The sequence below is a fragment of the Medicago truncatula genome, chromosome 4 (assembly GCF_003473485.1).
Source record: "Medicago truncatula cultivar Jemalong A17 chromosome 4, MtrunA17r5.0-ANR, whole genome shotgun sequence".
NCBI lineage: Eukaryota > Viridiplantae > Streptophyta > Magnoliopsida > Fabales > Fabaceae > Medicago > Medicago truncatula.
Genome location: NC_053045.1, coordinates 52,232,453 through 52,251,681, shown reverse-complemented (window position 1 = coordinate 52,251,681; position 19,229 = coordinate 52,232,453). Strand labels below are relative to the sequence as shown.

General features: G+C 32.7%; 3 protein-coding genes across 3 annotated transcripts; 2 read left to right on the top strand and 1 right to left on the bottom strand.

Moving 5' to 3' along the window:
- The first annotated feature begins 6,796 nt into the window (after positions 1–6,796).
- LOC25493779 (uncharacterized) lies at positions 6,797–12,538 on the top strand. Its single transcript, XM_013602387.3, has 4 exons — positions 6,797–6,971; positions 7,180–7,356; positions 8,076–9,713; positions 12,228–12,538. The coding sequence occupies exons 1-4, from the start codon at positions 6,957–6,959 to the stop codon at positions 12,261–12,263; spliced, it is 1,866 nt and encodes a 621-aa protein (XP_013457841.1). The 5' UTR covers positions 6,797–6,956; the 3' UTR covers positions 12,264–12,538.
- A 1,684-nt stretch (positions 12,539–14,222) lies between these two features.
- On the top strand, positions 14,223–15,529 carry LOC25493778 (pentatricopeptide repeat-containing protein At1g62670, mitochondrial). Its single transcript, XM_024781641.2, has one exon. The coding sequence runs from the start codon at positions 14,352–14,354 to the stop codon at positions 15,390–15,392; it is 1,041 nt and encodes a 346-aa protein (XP_024637409.1). The 5' UTR covers positions 14,223–14,351; the 3' UTR covers positions 15,393–15,529.
- A 1,139-nt stretch (positions 15,530–16,668) lies between these two features.
- On the bottom strand, positions 16,669–18,303 carry LOC25493777 (agamous-like MADS-box protein AGL80). The gene is made up of 2 exons (XM_013602385.3): positions 18,146–18,303; positions 16,669–17,556 (listed from the first exon to the last, which is right to left on the bottom strand). Exon 2 carries the CDS (start codon positions 17,553–17,555, stop codon positions 16,788–16,790), a length of 768 nt encoding a protein of 255 aa, XP_013457839.1. The 5' UTR covers position 17,556; positions 18,146–18,303; the 3' UTR covers positions 16,669–16,787.
- Positions 18,304–19,229: the final 926 nt, after the last annotated feature.

The following is a 19,229-nucleotide window of genomic DNA, read 5'->3' as shown; positions in this document are numbered from 1 at the left end:
TAAAAATATATAAGATTTGTTTCAAATATATTTTGTGCTGAAAATGTATTTATGGACAATAAATATATTTTTGTATCGTATGAAGAACGATTTGATGCAAATATATTTTGAAAGGGAATATTATATTTTTGATGCAAATATTCTTTCACTGAAGGAGAAATAAAAAACGTATCTGCAGTGTGGTATTTGTTCCAAATTTATGAGTTATACTTTTACTATAAATATAGACCTTGTATCAGGCTAAACTTTGAGAGAGATAGAGGGGGCTGAAACAAGGGTTTAGAAAGGCAACAACAAAACTAGGGTTTGTATAGAGTTTGTCTCTTTGGAACAAACACTAGGTTTTGAGGGTTGATTCACCTTGGGAAACACTATTAGGATTGAGTCTCTTGGTTACGGGAAGAGGCTGAGACTTTGGGTAGAATTAGGCGGGAGACTTATTCTTGTAACCCATTGATTTCTCTTTTGTAACGTTACTCATCATATAGTGGATCGGAGGGCTGCTCTCTCCCCCAGACTAGGTCAATTTGGACCGAACTGGGTCAACAAATTCTTTTGTGTTCTTCTCTTCTTTGTGTTCTTCTCGCCGTTGTTTTCTACTTTTGGCTTGTATTTATAACTTCCATACACTTTGTTTTGGTTGCTTAATTATCTCTTACTCCACACATCAAGTTGTTATTGGTGTGATTTTTCATCGAATTCGCAACAAAAACCATATTGATAAAAGAAGAAGAGATTACAAGATCATATATGTATTGAATAACAAACATCGTTTATTGTTTAGATATATTATTTGTCCTCAATATATTAATAAATATATAGTTGCTCAAATTATTGGAACAAAAAAACATATATTTTAATACCTTACATAATTTTCATAATGTATTTTAGCACGACATGTGGAAAACTGAGAAAGTATTTTCATTGACGTTTGTTTCAATATACGTAAGGTTCTTGCAAGTGCACTCAAATTTAACAAGGACCATCACCGTTTTAGTAAATTTAAAACTTTAACTAATTTAGTAAATTATTTGAGTTTTTTAAATAGTTTGGTAAGATAATTTGTTGAAAAAACTAAATATGCATAAGCTATGTTGGTACCTATACAATAGGAAAATCAAAAAGAAAAATGTTAGATTATTGTTGGATAATAATACAAACTTTGTTGCTTGGATGCCATTTGTATACAAAGTTTTGGTTTCTCTAAGGAGACAATGATAGTACAAAACTTTGCAGAGAAAAATGTTTTGCAAGAGGTCATGGGCACAAGGTAAAGAAATACTATATAGGTTTTGTAAACTACCATAAATACGGGAGATGATTTGCAAGGATGCCATGTACACAAGCGTTGAAAACCACCTTGAGGAATCAATGTAAACAATGATATTAAATCAGTCAACTAGTTTCAATCTTACCACGGTTGAATATTTACACAACCCTCCTTGTATGGGGGGAAAAATTCATTTCAACCCAACAATGTCCAATCGGCAATATTTTCTATTTTAATCACAATTATGCATATGATTTCTGTTTAGAAGAATTCTTTAATTTTGAACCCAACGCAAATATATATACTAGTTTTTTTTGTCCGGAATTCGAATCCATACATTATGTTTACCAATTAAGTTAAGTTCACGGGGACTACTATGATCTTTATTATAAGAGAAAATTCACTTTTTAGATTTCATTAAATAAAGGAAAAAGATAGATAGACACCCTTTTTCATACACCTCTTATGTACACCCCATGTGTTAGGGGTATTTTAGTAATTTTACATCATATCATCACCCTTTTTAATCTCTTCTTTCAATATTTTTGGCACGTGTCACAAATGTGTGTGAGTGTAAAATGGTATATGCCACCTAAGGTGGTTTATGTATAAGAGCTCTTAAATAAATGATGCATTTAGTTTATATCAAAGACTATACAAATCATTTATTTAATGAACCTGCAAAGTGAACTTTCTTTTGTAGATGGATTAATTTGTGAGCATTTATTACATTTGACTTCCACAAAGTTGCTTACTTAAACTCTTTAACTTACCATTCTTTCCTCTAAACTTAATTTGATCCATCGTGGACAAAATTCTCCCTTCATCAAATTCTTTCTCAGGTCCAATATCTTTCACCGATATTGATCTTAAGAAATCTTCTCATATAACATGGTAAATACAGTTGGCTCCACATGACAATTTGTTTGACTTATAAAAAAAATTAAAACTCAACCAATTGTTTTATTTTTATTTTTTATCAAAGCTTGAGTAGATTATCTTACATTTCACATCGATGATGGCCCTTGCAATTGCTAGAAAGGGCCTACCAAGAAAGATCGGTACATTGTTCTCTTCCTTTATGTATGTTAGCATGAAATCAATGAGAATTATCAAATTTTCAATCTTGACTAGAACATTTTCGAAAGCAGATGTTGAGAAAATCGATCCACAAATTTCAAAATGATATTGGTTGGTTTTGGCTTACCCTTTCCAAATTTTTAATAGATAAAATAGGGCATGATACTTATACTAACACCAAGATCACAAAAACATTTCTCATATATATTTCATTTTCACGTATGAAGGATGAAATAGAAAAATTTCTTGGATCTTTTAGTTGGAGGTATCTCACCGCGAATAATGGCGTTTAACTATTTTGAAGCACAATTTTCAGCTGTGATTTTAAGAACTTCTAATTTTATATATTATTGTTTTAATAAAGAAATGTAAATATGATTGTTTGATCTTAGTTATCAAAATATGAGGTTTGATAAAAAATAAAAAAAATAAAAAAAGAAGATCGAACAATTGTATAGTTATAATTATTCAAACCTATAATATCAATGATGGAGCAAGAGTGAAAGTTGATATCAACATACATGAATGATTAATCTTAATAATATAATGGCTTCATAATCTTAAGCATCGACTGAATGAGTGAATGTGGAAGGTTGATGTCAAACATATAAGATAAAAAAAAAAAAGTTTTTTTTTTAGGAAAAAATAGAAAATAAATAAAAAGAAAAAGAAATACAAAGATTGTGGGACATTAGATCTGACTCATGAATAACCTAAACGGGAATACATCGTGAAAATTAGTCCAAGTGGATCTATTATAATTTATAATAACAAAAATTCACTAATCACAGGGGCAACCCAGCGAACTCGCGCATGGGTGCGAAACCAAGTTACAAAAAATGAATGAAAAGCAGGGAATAATTAGAGATTAAGAATGGCGAATAGATAGACCGTCAACACAGTACAAAATCCAAGTGTCAACAGCTCCCTGATCAACAACAAGCATGAAAAACTCTTTTGAGCAAGCAACGCGTAAGAACTCAAATCTAGGGATGAATCTAATATGTTACTATCCAAACCCTCTTAGGTTAAAGTAATCATACCCTCTTTCGGGATTTTAAATCAAAACCATACCCTTATGAAACTTAATAGCTGCCAAAAATACAAACTTACCCATTTTAATTATTTGATACGTCGTCAAAATTATATCCTTTTGTGTCTTTTGGTTAATAGCCCCATATTATTTATCTCTTTAAATTACAAACTATAAAACTTAATAACTGCAAAAAATACAATATTTGACACGTCGTCAAACTTACATCCTTTTGTGTCTTTGGTTAACCTCACATATTATTTCTCTCTAAAATAAACTAAAACAAACTGTTGATTAAAACAAATTCAGCCAATTAAAACAAACTTACTCTTAATCAAAACAAATTTTTTCTTAATGACTCATTTTTCAAACAAATTCTTCCATAATAAATTAATAACTCACTCTCCATTACTAAATATCTAGAATAAAAAAACAATCTCCAATAAAAATTGACAATCTATTATCTAATTATGAAACTTAATTGGCAGCAAAAACATGTAGCGGATCTTCTCCATTTTTTAAAATAAATGGATGATTTCATTTAAAGAGATTTAGACAAAAAAAAAATTAAAATCATTTAGTGGATCCTACCACTTAATGAATCCCATCACTATCAATTATTTTATAATTTTTTAAAATTTCTTTGTGTGTACCTCTTTTCAAATGAAAAAAAGGAAGAAGATTTACAAATTAAGTGGATCTAAAACCATAGTCTTGACCCTTATGAATTGACCTTGACCGTAAAGGAAGCACATTCCAATGTTTAATATGCTTTGTTTCAAAAACGTCGCAACATCAACATTGCACTTCACTTCCCCAACTATAGGCCCTCCATTGCCTGGATCAAGCGTTAAAACATTGGGATCATATTTATTCTTGCATTTCGTTATTCTAAATTGTAACATTGATTATATTGTAAGGATAATAGTGCAAGTCTATCACATTGCTATGTGTATTATATATATATATATATATAAATAAGATTTAAATAATTTTGGATGAGGGTATATGCTATAGTCTAAAACAGGGGAAGACCTTCCAATTCAAAGAAGATTTACAAAAGTACTTAAAATTACATCTAAAATATTAGCTAGACTTGAAATGAATCCTTATTTTAAGTTAGTTTTCTTTTGTTGTTGTGAATAAGTGGGGTATCCGAGGTTCGAACTCCGACCCCTGCATATAATAATGCATGTCCATACCAACTAAACTATGTTCACGATGACTCTTTCTTTTCTATCCATATAATACTATTATTTTGTTCTTTAGTTAAAGAGAAATGATATTTGTACAACTATTTTTTGACAACTTTTAAACAACTTTCTCTCTCATACTCACATTATATTCTTACTCTCTCTTCTTTTTTCTCTCTTTATTGTTTTTGACCAATAATAAGAGAGAAAAAGGAGATTGTCATCAAAATTGTTAGCAAATGGTTGTTCAAATATCATTGCTCTTAGTTAAATAATGAAGTGGCTAACAAAACTCAACCTCATGCAACCTACATGGCGTTAGATACGTGAATGACGACATGTTACCGCCCCCTCCACATTTCGCCCATAACACTCACACACACACACCATTTTCACATTTTTCATCAGCTTGACCAAAGCGACCAAACTCGTTAGAATGAAGCTTTCCTTTTTTGAAAACAAGAAGGAAGCTGTCCTACTCCTATCATCCTCCTATTCGAATGATTTCCAACAAAAGCAAGTCTGCAACTTCCTTAACCTTTCCGGTGCTTGAATTGAAACCTATCCTGTCTTCCTCCCTTGATCAGACCACAACAAACTTAAAAAAAAAAGAAAAAAAAGAATCAATAGATTATCCGTGCCAATGCCCCAACCACAAATCTAATAATAACACACTAACTTATTTCTTTGGATTGACATGTGCTCGTGGATTGAAGTTACTACTTCTATGCCAAATCTGCAATAAATTTTTGTTGTGAGATGAAGTGGAGGATTAAGATTGATCGTTGTTTCGGATTGGGTCAAGACTTACTCTTGGATCCATGATCTAAAAGACGAGTATTATTGTGTGACCATTATCCAGTTGTAACCCTCTAGGCCTCTACTACCATCAGGTGATTTGAAAATTACTTCAAGATCCACGCATAACGTTAGTCATATATATTCTTGCACTAAAAAAAAAAAAAAAGAGGCTTAATTGCATTTTTGGCCTCATATGTTTTAAGAAGTTGCAATTTTGGATCCCTAACTAATTAAAATACAAAACAGCCCCCTATGTATTGAATCTTTAGCAGTTTTGGCCCCCTAGACCAATTTTGACTCGGTCAACGCTGACGTCACACTTCAAAGGCGCCGCATGTGCATTGTTTTAATTAAAAATAAATAAAAAAACGCCACATATAAATTAAAGAATTAAATAAATGAAAAAAACAACAAATAACTAAAAAAATAAAAAAGAAAGAAAAAAAGGAAGGAAATTGTGTTCCAAAATCTGATTCTAGCCCTTCTTCTTCTCATCTCTCTCTAAAACAGTGATTCTCTCTCCAAAACCCTTTGTTCCAAAATCTTGAAGCTTTCTGCTACTGCTTCATCACCGCCATGGATTTGCTCCGATTGAATCTCTCTCGTGTTCGAATTAGTTAGGGGGCCAAAATTGCCAAAGATCCATTACATAGGAGATTGTTTTGTATTTTAATTAGTTAGGGGACCAAAATCACAACTTATTGAAATATAGGGGGCCAAAAATGCAATTAAACCAAAAAATTAATCATACATAGACTACTGAGAAATTACTGCCAGGCTAGACAATAGTTCTGTTAGCTCAGTAAAAAGAGAATATAATGCTGTTGCAGATAGCCTTGTTCTTGTTTTATGTCACGGGAAGGTAATGTTCTTTGTCAAGTTATTATGACTTCTCTTTTGCATGGATCTCCTCTTAATGAATGAAATTCCTTTTCCAGTAAAAAATAAATAGAAAATATTGTTTTGTGGGAAGATATATGCTTGTGCACAATTGTATAGACTAATTCATGGAATAAATAACAAATGTCTCCTTCAACTTTTTTTTTAACAATGATGAGTTCTTTGGTTGCAACTCAATCTCTCATTAAACTCAAAAGAGAATTTTAAGTGTAACAACTAAAAATAAGATATTTGTCTTAAGCAGAGAAACCAAACGTTGGCGTTTTAAGGTTGTTTTACTTGAATTGACTGGCTACTCTACTCCACGTTGGTAGTGGAGCAGGGTCCATGGTCTAATTTGCGGGAATACGAAAAACGGAAGACCAGAACATGGTCCCACAAAGCCAGTGTTACGGTTTATGATTACGACGTGGTAAATGTATGTAATTGCGCTCATACAAGGGTATTCTAGTAATCTCCTTCACTTCCTAACAGACACAACAAGCTACTACTTCTTTTGAAAGAGGGAAAAAGAATCGAAAATAAAAAAAATAAAATTAAAAAACAATAACAAACTCTTCAACCCACAATTCACTCTCTCTTTCTTTCCCCTTTCAATTCTTGTCGTTGGTTTCTTAACCGACGAAACCACCTTCATCATCACCAACCACCAAACATCCTCTGAATGCATTAATCGACAATGGAAGATTCCGAGGTAAACCGTTTTTCTACTGTTTCTTCCGCCGCCAACCATGTTTTTTTTCTTTATTGTTTCATTTCAACAATTATAAAGATTGATTATTATTTTTTTATTAAGGGTTAATGGGTTATGTTCAAATGAGTAAAATGTTTATGTTTGATTATGTGATTATTCTTTCTTCTGGGGTTTTGGATTTTGATTTTGTTTTTGTTTGTTTGATCAGAAATTAACGGCTTTGAAGAAGGCTTATGCTGATATTATACTCAACACTGCTAAGGAAGCTGCGGCGCGAATTTTGGTTTCCGAGAGAAAATCAACTCATTTTCAACAAGAGCTTGCTTCTACTAAAGATGAAGCACTTCACATGCTTCTTAGACTCAAACAAATGATGGATTCTAAGGTTTATTAATCTTCCTTATATTGGGTTGCTTTTTGTTTTGTTTAATTGTTTTCTTTTGTCATTTTTGGATTTAAATTTAAATTTAAATTTTGGTTTTTGTTTTGTTTTGAAAGTTGGTTGGGGTTTAACCTACTTTATTGATGTGAAGTTGGTTTCTCTGTTTGTGTGATTAACTGATTGAGCAAGTTTCGAACTTTACATTTTATTGTGTTAGATTTGAATTGAATTGTCCATTCATTTTGTTATGTTTGACAAAATTCTTTTGAAGAATAATAAGGATTGTGAGTATACTTTTTTTAATATGACATTGGTGGTAGTCGTTGAAGGAATGCAATCAACATACAATTGAGAATGTATTTGCTATATTTATCATTCAGTGTCTGCACGTCTCTTGGGCAAGCACTTATCTTGTTGCCCCTAAGTCTTGTTTGAGAATGAAGCATTGTAGCTGACTTGATTGTGAATTTAGCCATGCTTCAATAGCTGTGTATACTCGTTTTCAGATAGAAATTACTTCCTGGTCATTATCATTCAGCATTTGAGCCTAAACTAATCTGATGTCACAGAAAATTGGTAGCTTACTAGAATTATGGTATACACTGACATAACAGTAAAATAATATGCCAATCTAGGAAGTTTAACGAAGTGGAGTCCTCCTCGTCGAGTCATTTTTTGAGGTCCTATCTCCTGTTATGTTTGATAGATGACAATTTTTACAGGTCAAAGAAGCAGAGCTGACATCGTTGAGTCAGCAAAAGAAGATTGATGAGCTCGAAGCTCAGCTTCAGGAAGCTGAGGAAATAGTTAGAGACCTTAGGGCCGAGTTGAGAGAAACACAGGCTGAGCTGGAGAATGTTACGAAACACCAAACAAATCCCCCAGTCGAACAAAACATGAAGGATGAAGTTGCAGCTAATGGAAATTTTATGCAGGAGAACAGACTTGATCCTTCTGATGGAACTGTGCATTCGGCACCTGTTTTACAGTTTGAACCAGTATCGGTTCCTGTTTCTAGGTACCCTACTGTAAATGGAACAGATAATGGAAGTAAGTTCTGTGGGTCTCATGATCATGCAAACAGTTGCTACATTCATAATCCAGATTTTGCATCCATAGTCATAAGGAGGAAAGAGCCCGAGCTCTATAGAAATGGATGTACTCAGAGAATACGAGCGCTTGAAAGGAGCCTTTTTGATGGAAATGTGTCTGTTTCAGGACATTTAGACAATGCGCGGGATGAATCTTTAGTAGGAGCACATGAAGAAGGCAAGGAAGCAACTGTTACAACTAATGGCAAGGCTGATATTATTTGTGAAATGGAAAAACCAGACGAACTTAAAACGATGAAAGCAAATGCTGACCTTGTCAAAGATCTAGTTCGTAAAAAAAACGTAAGATTTAAGAGTAGGAAGACTCATCGATCTAGATTGCATTCTGGTTGGGTTAAGGAAACAAATAAAGAATCATATCTATCTGTAGCCAAAGATTCTTTTCATGTATCGGATAACAATGACCCTTCCAAGGTTAATGCTTCTATGACACATGAAAATGAGACTCTGAAGGATCAAACGTCTCCATTGGCTGAAGCTCCCACTGGCGCAACTGCAACAGTTGAGCAACCAAATAAACTTAAAGTAGTAAAAGCAGGTGCTGACCTTATAAAAAATCTAGTTCATAGAAGACGCAGAAGATTTAGGATGAGGAATACTCATCGATCTAGATTGCATTCTGGTCGGGTTAAGGAAAGAAATAAAAAATCATACCTGTCTTGTGCAAAATATTCTCATCATCTATTGGGTAACAATGACCGTTCTATGGTGAATTCTTCTATGGCCCATGAAAATGAAGCTCAGAAGGATCTAATATCTCCTTTTGTCAAAGCACCAGCTGGTGCAACTACAGCAGTCAAGCAATTAGGATCTCATACCGATACTGAAAAAGGGGAATTATTTCTTAAAGGCTGCAGTTCTAGGAACAAGATTGAAGATCATAAGGAACCATTGGATAAATCAGATTTGACAAGACAAGAAGGTTTGTCCACTGTAAGTATGGAGGTTTCAGGTTGTAAAGATGTTAAGGCAGCTGATGGGTCACCAGATAAAATGGAACCTAAAGTATCCGATTTAGATGAGAAAGTTTCTAGTCGATTCGAAAATGATAAGCTTATCAAGTACACATTCCAGAGAAAGCGTAAGAAGGGGTCTGTAAGCAGTGGTGGTGTAGGCTGCTCTCCAGAAAATAGCAATTCAAAGAAAATTTGTGGAGAGAAGGAAAATGGTGACGTGGAGCCTCAGACGTCTTGTACAATGGCTGAATCATCTCGGGAAAGCCGAAGACTAGCACAAGTTGCTCGCCAGGTTGGTGACACACATGCATATATATATACGAATGCTTGGTTCTGTCTTTCATTGTTTTGGGTATGCATTTTTGTTTTGTTTTCCTGTCTGCATTTGCAAGCTACTATGTGGTTTTTTGTCAGTGTTAAATGAACTACTTCTATATTTCAAAGATGGTTGTAGCCACGTCGAAGTTATGTTGTCAGTTAACAACAAGGGCAATTGGTTACATTGGCTGTTCTTTTGTGAGGTTTTGCATACCTAGGTAGAAATAAACCAATAGTTCCTATGCATGGCATTTTTGTGAGCCTTAAAAAGATGCTAACTAAGAGTTTCTGTTTATATAAATCCAAGTGAAAGGACTGCCTGACATATATTTGAAAGCTATTATCTATAAATCTAGTATTCACTAGCCGGCCTTCCAAAAGTACAAGAGAAACAAGTTAGGACTTGGTATCTATACCCTTGTAATTTCTTTGACTTAATTCCCCTTCCTCATTGCTTTTCACAGCAGGGCATCTTCTTGGAAATGATGTTTAGGAACTGGATCAAAATGTAAAGCAAAATAGTGTTTCATCACAATCTTAGTTCTTTTCCAAAACCAAAGATAACCTCTACTCCTCTCAAAAAAAAAAAAAGATAACCTCTACTGCTTCTCTCTCTATTATTTATAGCTTATCATCTTACACTCACTCCCCAACACTCTCAAAACCAAAGGTTATCTATGAATACTCCTTTCTAACTCCCCTCCACACATTTACCTTGTACTTACGGTGAACAGTTTGTGATTGCTGAAACAAAATTTCACTAGGGTTCTGCTGTTTGAAACATTTATAGGTTTGGCTTGGCCCATTTTTTTTGGAAAGGAAACTCGAATATAGCCATTGCGCTTGACTGGTGTCAGGAACGATACCACCACCCAACAAATCATCTCTGGTCAGACGTGATGGCAATCATACCTTTGTTGTGCTCACAATCTCCACCATTGCATCGTTCACTGCAGCAATCACACCACACGATGCCTTCTTGACTCAACACTAGTTTCCCCCATTCATGGACCCAAATCAACATTTGGTTGAACACGCTCGAATGACGCATTGAAGTAAACTTACAGGTTGGCATCTGCTTTGCCACATAGCCCACAACAGTTGAATCTACCTCTTCATTTGCACTTTTGCTTTCTGATTTTTTATCTACAAACTTGAGGGGTTATTGTTTACTCACTTCTCCATCCTTTTTATTCTCCCTCATCAACACATACTTTTCATCTTTCCTGAACATTCTTCTTTGCATGTTGAATTTCTTCCTCCTAGGATACTTACTTTTCCAAGATTTATGAACCCGGTGTTTCTTTTTTCAGAATCTATTTTTGACCTTCTCACATTTGATTCTTTGCTTTCATCCTTAGTTGTCACTGATTATGATTTCAAGTTAGTTCCTCACTTTGTGTCTTTAACCCAAATTGGTATATCTCAATCAAATTTCGTGAGACCGGTTGGCTCTATCCCACTCTAACTTCCTTTCCAAAAACAAAAATAACCCCTTTGATCTCTCATAATTTTTTGTCTATCATCTCATACTTTTTAACAAATAAGGTTACATATCTTGATGATTCCAATTATGAATTATGGTCAATCTTCTATTGACTTTGATTGTTTTGTTACTTTGAGGCTTATATTTATTCATGATTTGGTGCTGCATTAGATACCGCTTATGCTCCTTAACTTTTGTCATGATTGACTTGTTCATTGTCTTATACTGATGCTCATTGTTTGTCTGCAGTATAGACTATGACTTGTGATTAATAATGAAGATGGTGATGGATATATCTTAAATTTTGGTTGATTTTTGGGATTGAGTATTATATCCATGTCTTGTATGTCTAAAGTGAGACTGAAACCTATATTTTAGAGGGTAGAGTGTAGAATTATAACCATTGTTTAAATCAACATTGAGACTACGATAAAATACTTCTATGTGCGATAAGCCGATAACCTATTAAGTTGTTGAATCCTAAACTGTTGGTTTTCTAATAACTTAACACTTTACCCTCTAAAACACACACACACACGCCTTTAATTTACTTTGGAGGAGCCCAGCCCATTAACTTGATCCTTTATTATTAGATCAAAATTTTCTTGTAAATGGCATATCTTACCATCAGGTATACGTGATACACTCACTCTGCACACCTAGTATCTTTTGCATTGAAATTTGACCTATGCCAAACAATATGTACCCATAGGATTCACTGATTGGTTCTTGACTTCTATTGCATCTTGTATATCATTTTTCCTGAACTTTATTCTTTATTGTTAGCATCATAGATTGACTGCTGCCTTTGGCCTGATTTTTTGAATTTAGAGTCAAATATTTTCTAGAATTGTGAATTTTTTTACCAAGTTTTTCACTAAATATAACATGGTATTGTCATAGATTCTCCAGAACAGACTTGAATTTTCACTTCACATAACACTGTATTGTCTTCAATTTTGAGAGAGAGGAACCTAACACATTTCTTCAATCTTTTGGCAGCTCATTTCTTTGTCTGAGAAGAAATGGTGGCAGTAGATTCGTCGTTGATTGCTTGCTGTGATGAGTAATGCGCTATTGTTTCCGGAGGTGGCGTTTGCTTGACGATGATAGAGTCGTGGAGCATGTTAATAACTCATTATTACTATATACCTACTCCTTTTTCATCCTTAGATAGCAATTGCTAACAATATATCTGTAGAACATAAATTATATGTGCTGTTGATGGCCTTTTCTTGGGGTCATGTTTCCAATGCAAATTTTGCTGATTATAAGTTATATTCCCACCAATGATTTTGGGTGTGTTGCTATCATTACTCTAGAACTAATAAATATATAACATATATATAAAATTGTGTTACTTTGTAGGAATAGTTTTTGGGCAAAAACATTTTAAAGAAAATTTATGATGGTTTAGGCAAATATTTGGCCAAAATGTCGTTATACTCTGGTTGAAAATACTACTTAATGTAATTTTTTCAAAAGCTGGCATAACAATCGGAAAAATAGTTGATCACAAGTATTTTAGACATTCTATTTAGGCACACACACATATTACATATTTGAGAAAAGAAAAGATAGAAAGAGGAAATAATTAAATAATGTATATTTTTTTAAATAACAAGTAATTGATATGCATTTTTGTGTGTTTGCATGATGTGTGTGATCATGTAAGAATTTCTCTATCGATTGTATGTAAGGTGATAATTCATATCTAAAATGTGTTAGGTTTATTTCTTAAAGTTTAAATTTGATTGATAGAATAAAATAAAGACGGTTTCAATTTTGGTGTCTTAGTATGACTTTTTCAAACATGTAGTCATGTTCTTATTAATCAATTCTTTTTTGAATTTTGTAATCAGAGTTTTTGTCATACAGTACAAGCTTTACTAAAGCCGCATATGTTAACTACCTGAATTGAAGTTGACTGAATTTCATCAGTATGGATTGAGAGTTTTTTTTGTTGAAAATATAGATTGAGAGCTTAAAATTAAACAACTTTATGAATTAAAGTAAACTTGAACGTCGAACAAAGTTCACAATACAAACAATATTAATGTAATTTCTCTAGTATAGTCAGAACAAAACACAATCATATGATGATTGAAAAATAATGATCAAAAGTGATGATTGAAAATTTTATTAATACTAAAAGTTAAAGAAATTTTTTAAAATGATTAAAACGAAAAAATTGATATATTTATAAGTATCAAAAACATATTTAAGAAAGAAAAAAAAAATATTGAGTCAACTTGGTGGAAGTGGTTGCAAGAGAGCCTAGAATTGTTGTCTAAATACAAGGGATCTTTCCCTAAAAAAAATTTATAAATGATTTATCAACGAGTGTCCCATAACACTTTAAAGATTAAAAAATAAATTTAAAAAAAAAAAGTAAAATATTTCAAAAATAAAAAGCTAGTTATTTCCCAAATATAAATTTCACGTAAATTTTCAAAAATTGTAACCATTTAAACTCATCAACATTTCCCAAATATAAATTTTCGTGCTAGTTATTTGTTCCAAATTGAATTGAAGAACCAAAATCCAAAACCACGATGTTGAAGAAGTTAAGGTACGTTATATCTCCTAACAATTTGTGTCTTCTTCGTTGTATGTTACACTCTCAATCAAATGTTAATGTGTTGATGATGACGTTACCTCATTCCATCGTATGCTATATATAAACCCTACCCCACCCATCTTCGAATTCGGTAAGATCTTAGGTTCCCTTGTTAAAATCAACCATTTCAACATTGTTATTTCCCTTTCTCGACAAATGGAACTCCGAGGAATTCAAACTGATGTTGTTAATTCGAGCATCTTGATTAATTGTTTCTGCCACTTGGGTCACCTCAATTATGCTTTTTCTGTATTGACCAAGATTCTCAAGCTGGGTTTTGAGCCTGATACTATAACATTGACTACAGTTATGAAAGGAATGTGTCTTACCGGTCAAGTTAGGAAAGCGCTTCACTTTCATGATCACGTTATTGCGAAGGGATTTAAATTGAATCATGTTACTTTTATGGGACTCTGGTCGACGGATTATGTAAATCTGGAGAAACAAGAGCTGCCCTGCAGGTTCTTAGAAAGATTGATGGGCCGTTGGTTCGGCCTAATGTGGTCATGTACAATACAATTATTCATAGTTTGTGCAAAAATAAACTTATAATTGATGCCTCTGCTTTATGTTCTGAAATGATTGTCAAGAGAATTTTTCCGGATGTTGTCACTTATACTACTCTAATACATGGCTTTTGTATTGTGGGTCAATTTAAAGAAGCAGTTGGTTTGTTAAATCAAATGTTGTTGAAAAACATCAGCCTGGATGTTCAAACTTTTAATACATTGGTTGATGGTTTATGTAAGGAAGGAGAAGTTAAACAAGCTAGAAATGTGTTAGCTGTTATGATAAAACAAGGTGTGGATCCTGATATTTTTACTTATATTTCTTTGATGGATGGGTATTTCTTGGTTAAAGAAGTGAACAAGGCCACATATGTATTCAACACTATTGCTCGAAGTGGAGTGATTCCTAGTGTTCAAAGCTACAGTGTTATGATTAATGGATTGTGTAAGAAAAAAATGGTGGATGAAGCCGTCAATCTCTTCAAAGAACTGCAAATAAAAAACATGGCTCCCGATACTATAACATACAATTCACTTATTGATGGACTTTGCAAATCAGGAAGAATATCTGATGTTTGGGATCTTATAGATGAGATGCATAATATAGGCCAACCTGCTGATGTTATCACTTACAATTCCTTATTGGATGCTTTGTGCAAAAACCATCAGGTTGACAAGGCAATCACATTATTAACGAAGATCAAAGACCAAGGAATTCAGCCAAATATGTATACTTACACTATACTTGTTGACGGACTATGCAAAAATGGAAGACTTAAGGATGCACAAGTGGTTTATCAGAATCTTCTTATTAAGGGCTATCATTTAGATGTTAAAATGTACAGTGTGATGGTCAATGGGCTTTGTAAAGAGGGCTTGTTTGATGACGCATTGTCCTTAGTGTCAAAAATGGAAGACAACAGTTGCACCCCTAATGCTGTAACTTACGAAACTCTTATTCGTGCTTTGTTTGAAAATGGCAAGAATGATAAGACGGTGAAACTTCTTCGTGAAATGATTGTTAGAGGTATATTGTAATGTAAAACCAGGTGACATGTGTTCAAGTCACATGGTGTAATAATCTAATGACTAATGATATCAAGTTAATGATTATATGCTTCTATTTTTCCAGTTTCAAAGATCTTAATGTCCTATGTCAATTAGATATACATGATGATTTGTTGTAACAAATGCATTTAAGGCTTGCTTCAATTCCTCTCATTTGTCCTCTTATATGTAATGTTTATCTTAATCGTATAGATTCAAAATGAAAAGGATAGAACCTAAATTTGTAGCATGTGCAAAAATTAACTAGATCCGCGCTCTTCATATGTTGGAGTGATTACGTGCATACAACTGAAGAGTTTGATCTTCACTTACCTAGCTAGTTGTAAAAGGGGAATCTTTGTTGAATTCACACAATGAAACATCTGAAAAAGAACTAACTTCACTATTGAATGCACAAAATGCGGTGGTGTGGTGGATTTTGCTTGGCGGCCGCCACAAGGGTTACAGCCATGGCGGCGCTACGGAAAAGCCGGGTTTAAATTCTAATAAACCCTATAATATAGGTATATAACTGTTGATTCAACCAACGGTTGAGATTATGATAAAATACTTGTGTTTGTGTGTGATGAAATATAAGTTGTTAAATCTTAAGCAGTTGATTTCCTATTAACTTCATACTGTAAGTTTGTCACTTCATATAATATGATATTGTCTTCCAACAATTAACAATACCAATTTGTTGGTCGCTCTTCATTATTTTTTCATGTTCTCCTTAATTTCTCGCGTCAACCATTTTGCTTAATAGTTGCTTACGTGCTAACCACTAATAATGGTTTGGGTTGATACTGTCATTTTGGCAATCCCTTCATTTTATTTTATCAGTATTACTTTGTGTAAAGGAACCTTCATAAAAAAAGTTGTCATAGATTGTCTAGAATAGACCTGAATTTTCACTTCACATAACATTGTATTGTCTTAAATTTTGAGGGAGGAACCTAACATATTTCTTCAATCTTTTGGGAAGCTCATATCATTGTCTGAGAAGAAATGGTGACAGTAGATTCACCGATTGCTATGACGAATAACGCTCTTTTGTTTCTGGAGGTGGCTTTTACAAGAATGCTTTACGATGACGGAGCCTTGGAACATGTTTATAATATAATTTTATCTACTTTTCTTTCATCCTTAGAGAGCAATTGCTAACAATATACTCCTATCTATAGAACATAAATTATATGTGCTGTTGATGGATCAAATGAATACCTGACACAAACTTAAATTAACCAACTAAACATGAACACAAACATAGAAAACTTAAACTCAAGTCAATATAAATGCAATTTCTCTAGACATAGTCAGAACAAAATACAAACAAGAAGCTAGTTTCAAACCATCAAAACTTGCACCACCCTCTTCTTTTTGAGATTAAAAAGAAAGATCTTTCCAAACAAACTCATCAGGTTGACAATCCCAGCACAAAACACCATCATCTAGTTGATTCCAGTCATTAAGATTAACATGTTGACTAAGTTGGTTTGATGATGAATTAGGAGGCAAATCACCAAGACTTGTGAAATCCACAATCTCACTTGTATAATCAGGATTAACTACTTGGTCATTCATCTCCACAAGCCCATTAAGTTGGTTTAATGGTGAACTAGGAGGAAAATCACCAAGATCAGAAAAATCAATCATCTCACATATATCCAAGGTGTTAGTTTCAATTTGTTGCATATTTTTCAACATGCTGATTTTGTGATTGCAAGCTTGAATCTTAGCATTTATAGTAGCAATGAAGTCTCTGAGTTGATTCCCATCCAAGTTACTAAAATGTGGATGCCAAGTTGGATAGATGTTACTGATGATATCTCTGCGCACTTTGTTAATCTTTGTTTCAACCTTTTCTTTCTTATTTTCAAAGTAGTCCTTGACATCAAATATCTTAGGAGTTTTCTCAATCTTTTGATTTTGATACTCTTGAAGCAAGGAGTTTACACTTATAAGGTCTTCTGGCCATGTCATTGGTTCAACAGTATTATGATCACCATCATACACAATAAAGCAAGCCTTTGCCCCAGACTTCTTACAAAATTCAGAAATTTTCTTTTCTAATCCTTGCTTTCTTTGTTTGAAAGTTATTTTGCGAGATTTTGCACTTTGTATGTATTTCATAGGTATTTTTGCGCGGCCCATTCTACAAATTTAAAGAAAAAAACAACAGTTAGAAAAACTAGTCAAAAATTCTGAAACAATTTTCTTAAATAATAACAATGCATCTCTTCTTGCTGAGTCCTATAAAAAACTAATACTTGTGTGAGAGTCTTATAAATAAAAACCAATGTAAAAGAATTATAATATAATACTGGTAACGTTAAAGTATAGTAAGAACGAAAAAAATAACAGTCGAAATCTAAGGTTTCAATGCAGTAAGAAAAATCAACAACATAAAGAATATAAGAAAGATAAACAAAATAAAGATATAATACAATAAGAAAAATAAAAACATAAAGAATATAAGAAATTTTAGAGGTTTATCAAAGCTAACATCCAGACATAAAACTTTGATATGAGTTGAATGGTTCTTTTCTTTCTGGGTGCAAGTTGGATGGTTATTTACACTAAATAGAATGACATATGGAGAGAAGAGAAAAACAAGCATCGTCAAAGAAAACAAATACAAGAACATAGTAAAACAAAAAACAAACATAAAACAAGAACAAAAAAAAATAGCAATTGCGTTAAAACGCTTCAAACATAAGAATATAAGATCAACATGTTTTTACCTTAACGGTGGAGACGATCTTCAAAGACTAGACTTTTGTGATGTTGAGATGTGAATATGATATTCTTGTTTTCTTGGAAGAGTTTGAGTTGTGAATTGTGATATTCAAAGACAAAAAGAGTGATGTTAGGGTTTAACAAGAGATATGTATTTATAGATTAGGATTGTGGGCTTATAGCTTGATTTGGGAAACAAAATCAATACGCAAACAAAGTTTCTTGTTGCCCTAATTATTACACGCCGAAATTCGTGCGTTCTTTCTTATATTTGTTAAAAGATTTTATTTTGATAAAAAAGATTTTATTTTATTTTTTTTTTGTAAAACTTGTGTATCAAGTTTCAAATAAAGTGGACATGTCTTTAATTATTGATGGCGAATTTTTTTTTATAACGTGCGTTTTTTATTATAGGGTTATTTAAGTTTTTAGTCCCTATAAATATTCACTATTTTGTTTTTAGTCCCTACAAAATAAAATCACATTTTTTAGTCCCTGTAACAATTTCTTTAAGCATTTTAGGGACCAAAAATGTTGATGAAATTTTTTTATATGGACTAAAAATGCTGATGGAAAAATTTTATAGAGAATAAAAATGCTGATGAAAAATTTTATAGGCACTTAAAAGTGTGATTTTATTTTGTAGGGATTAAAAACAAAATTCTAAATATTTATAGGGACCATTTACTTAATTAACCCTTTATTATATGTGTTAAATAAAAGATTTGATTTTGGTATAAAAGATTTACTTTTATTTTGACTAAATTATTTTATTGAACTTTTTTTTGACAAGATCTTTTATTGAACTATTAGGATTTTTTTATATAGAATAGTTATTAGGAATATTCCTTAAAAAAAACTATTCCAAATAGTATATCTATATTAAAATCAGAGTTTCAAACCATGTTATAAACCTAAAATCTCAATATGGAGAATGCAAGGTCTACTAATTTTTCCAAAGAAACCATGCAAAAAAGAACCTGTATGATCCCGAATAAGACCACCAAAACCTCCCAAGTTGGAATCAAGGAATACATTACCATCAACATTAAGAGCTACTGAATTCATACTAGGACGTTGCCAACTGAC

Bases quoted from the DNA above. Each gene is read 5' to 3' on its own strand.
- LOC25493777 (XM_013602385.3), bottom strand. From the start codon at position 17,555: ATGGGCCGCGCAAAAATACCTATGAAATACATACAAAGTGCAAAATCT.
- LOC25493778 (XM_024781641.2), top strand. From the start codon at position 14,352: ATGTACAATACAATTATTCATAGTTTGTGCAAAAATAAACTTATAATT.
- LOC25493779 (XM_013602387.3), top strand. The intron at 7,357-8,075 runs GTTTATTAATCT...CAATTTTTACAG, and splicing joins AACAAATGATGGATTCTAAG to GTCAAAGAAGCAGAGCTGAC. The intron at 9,714-12,227 runs GTTGGTGACACA...ATCTTTTGGCAG, and splicing joins TAGCACAAGTTGCTCGCCAG to CTCATTTCTTTGTCTGAGAA.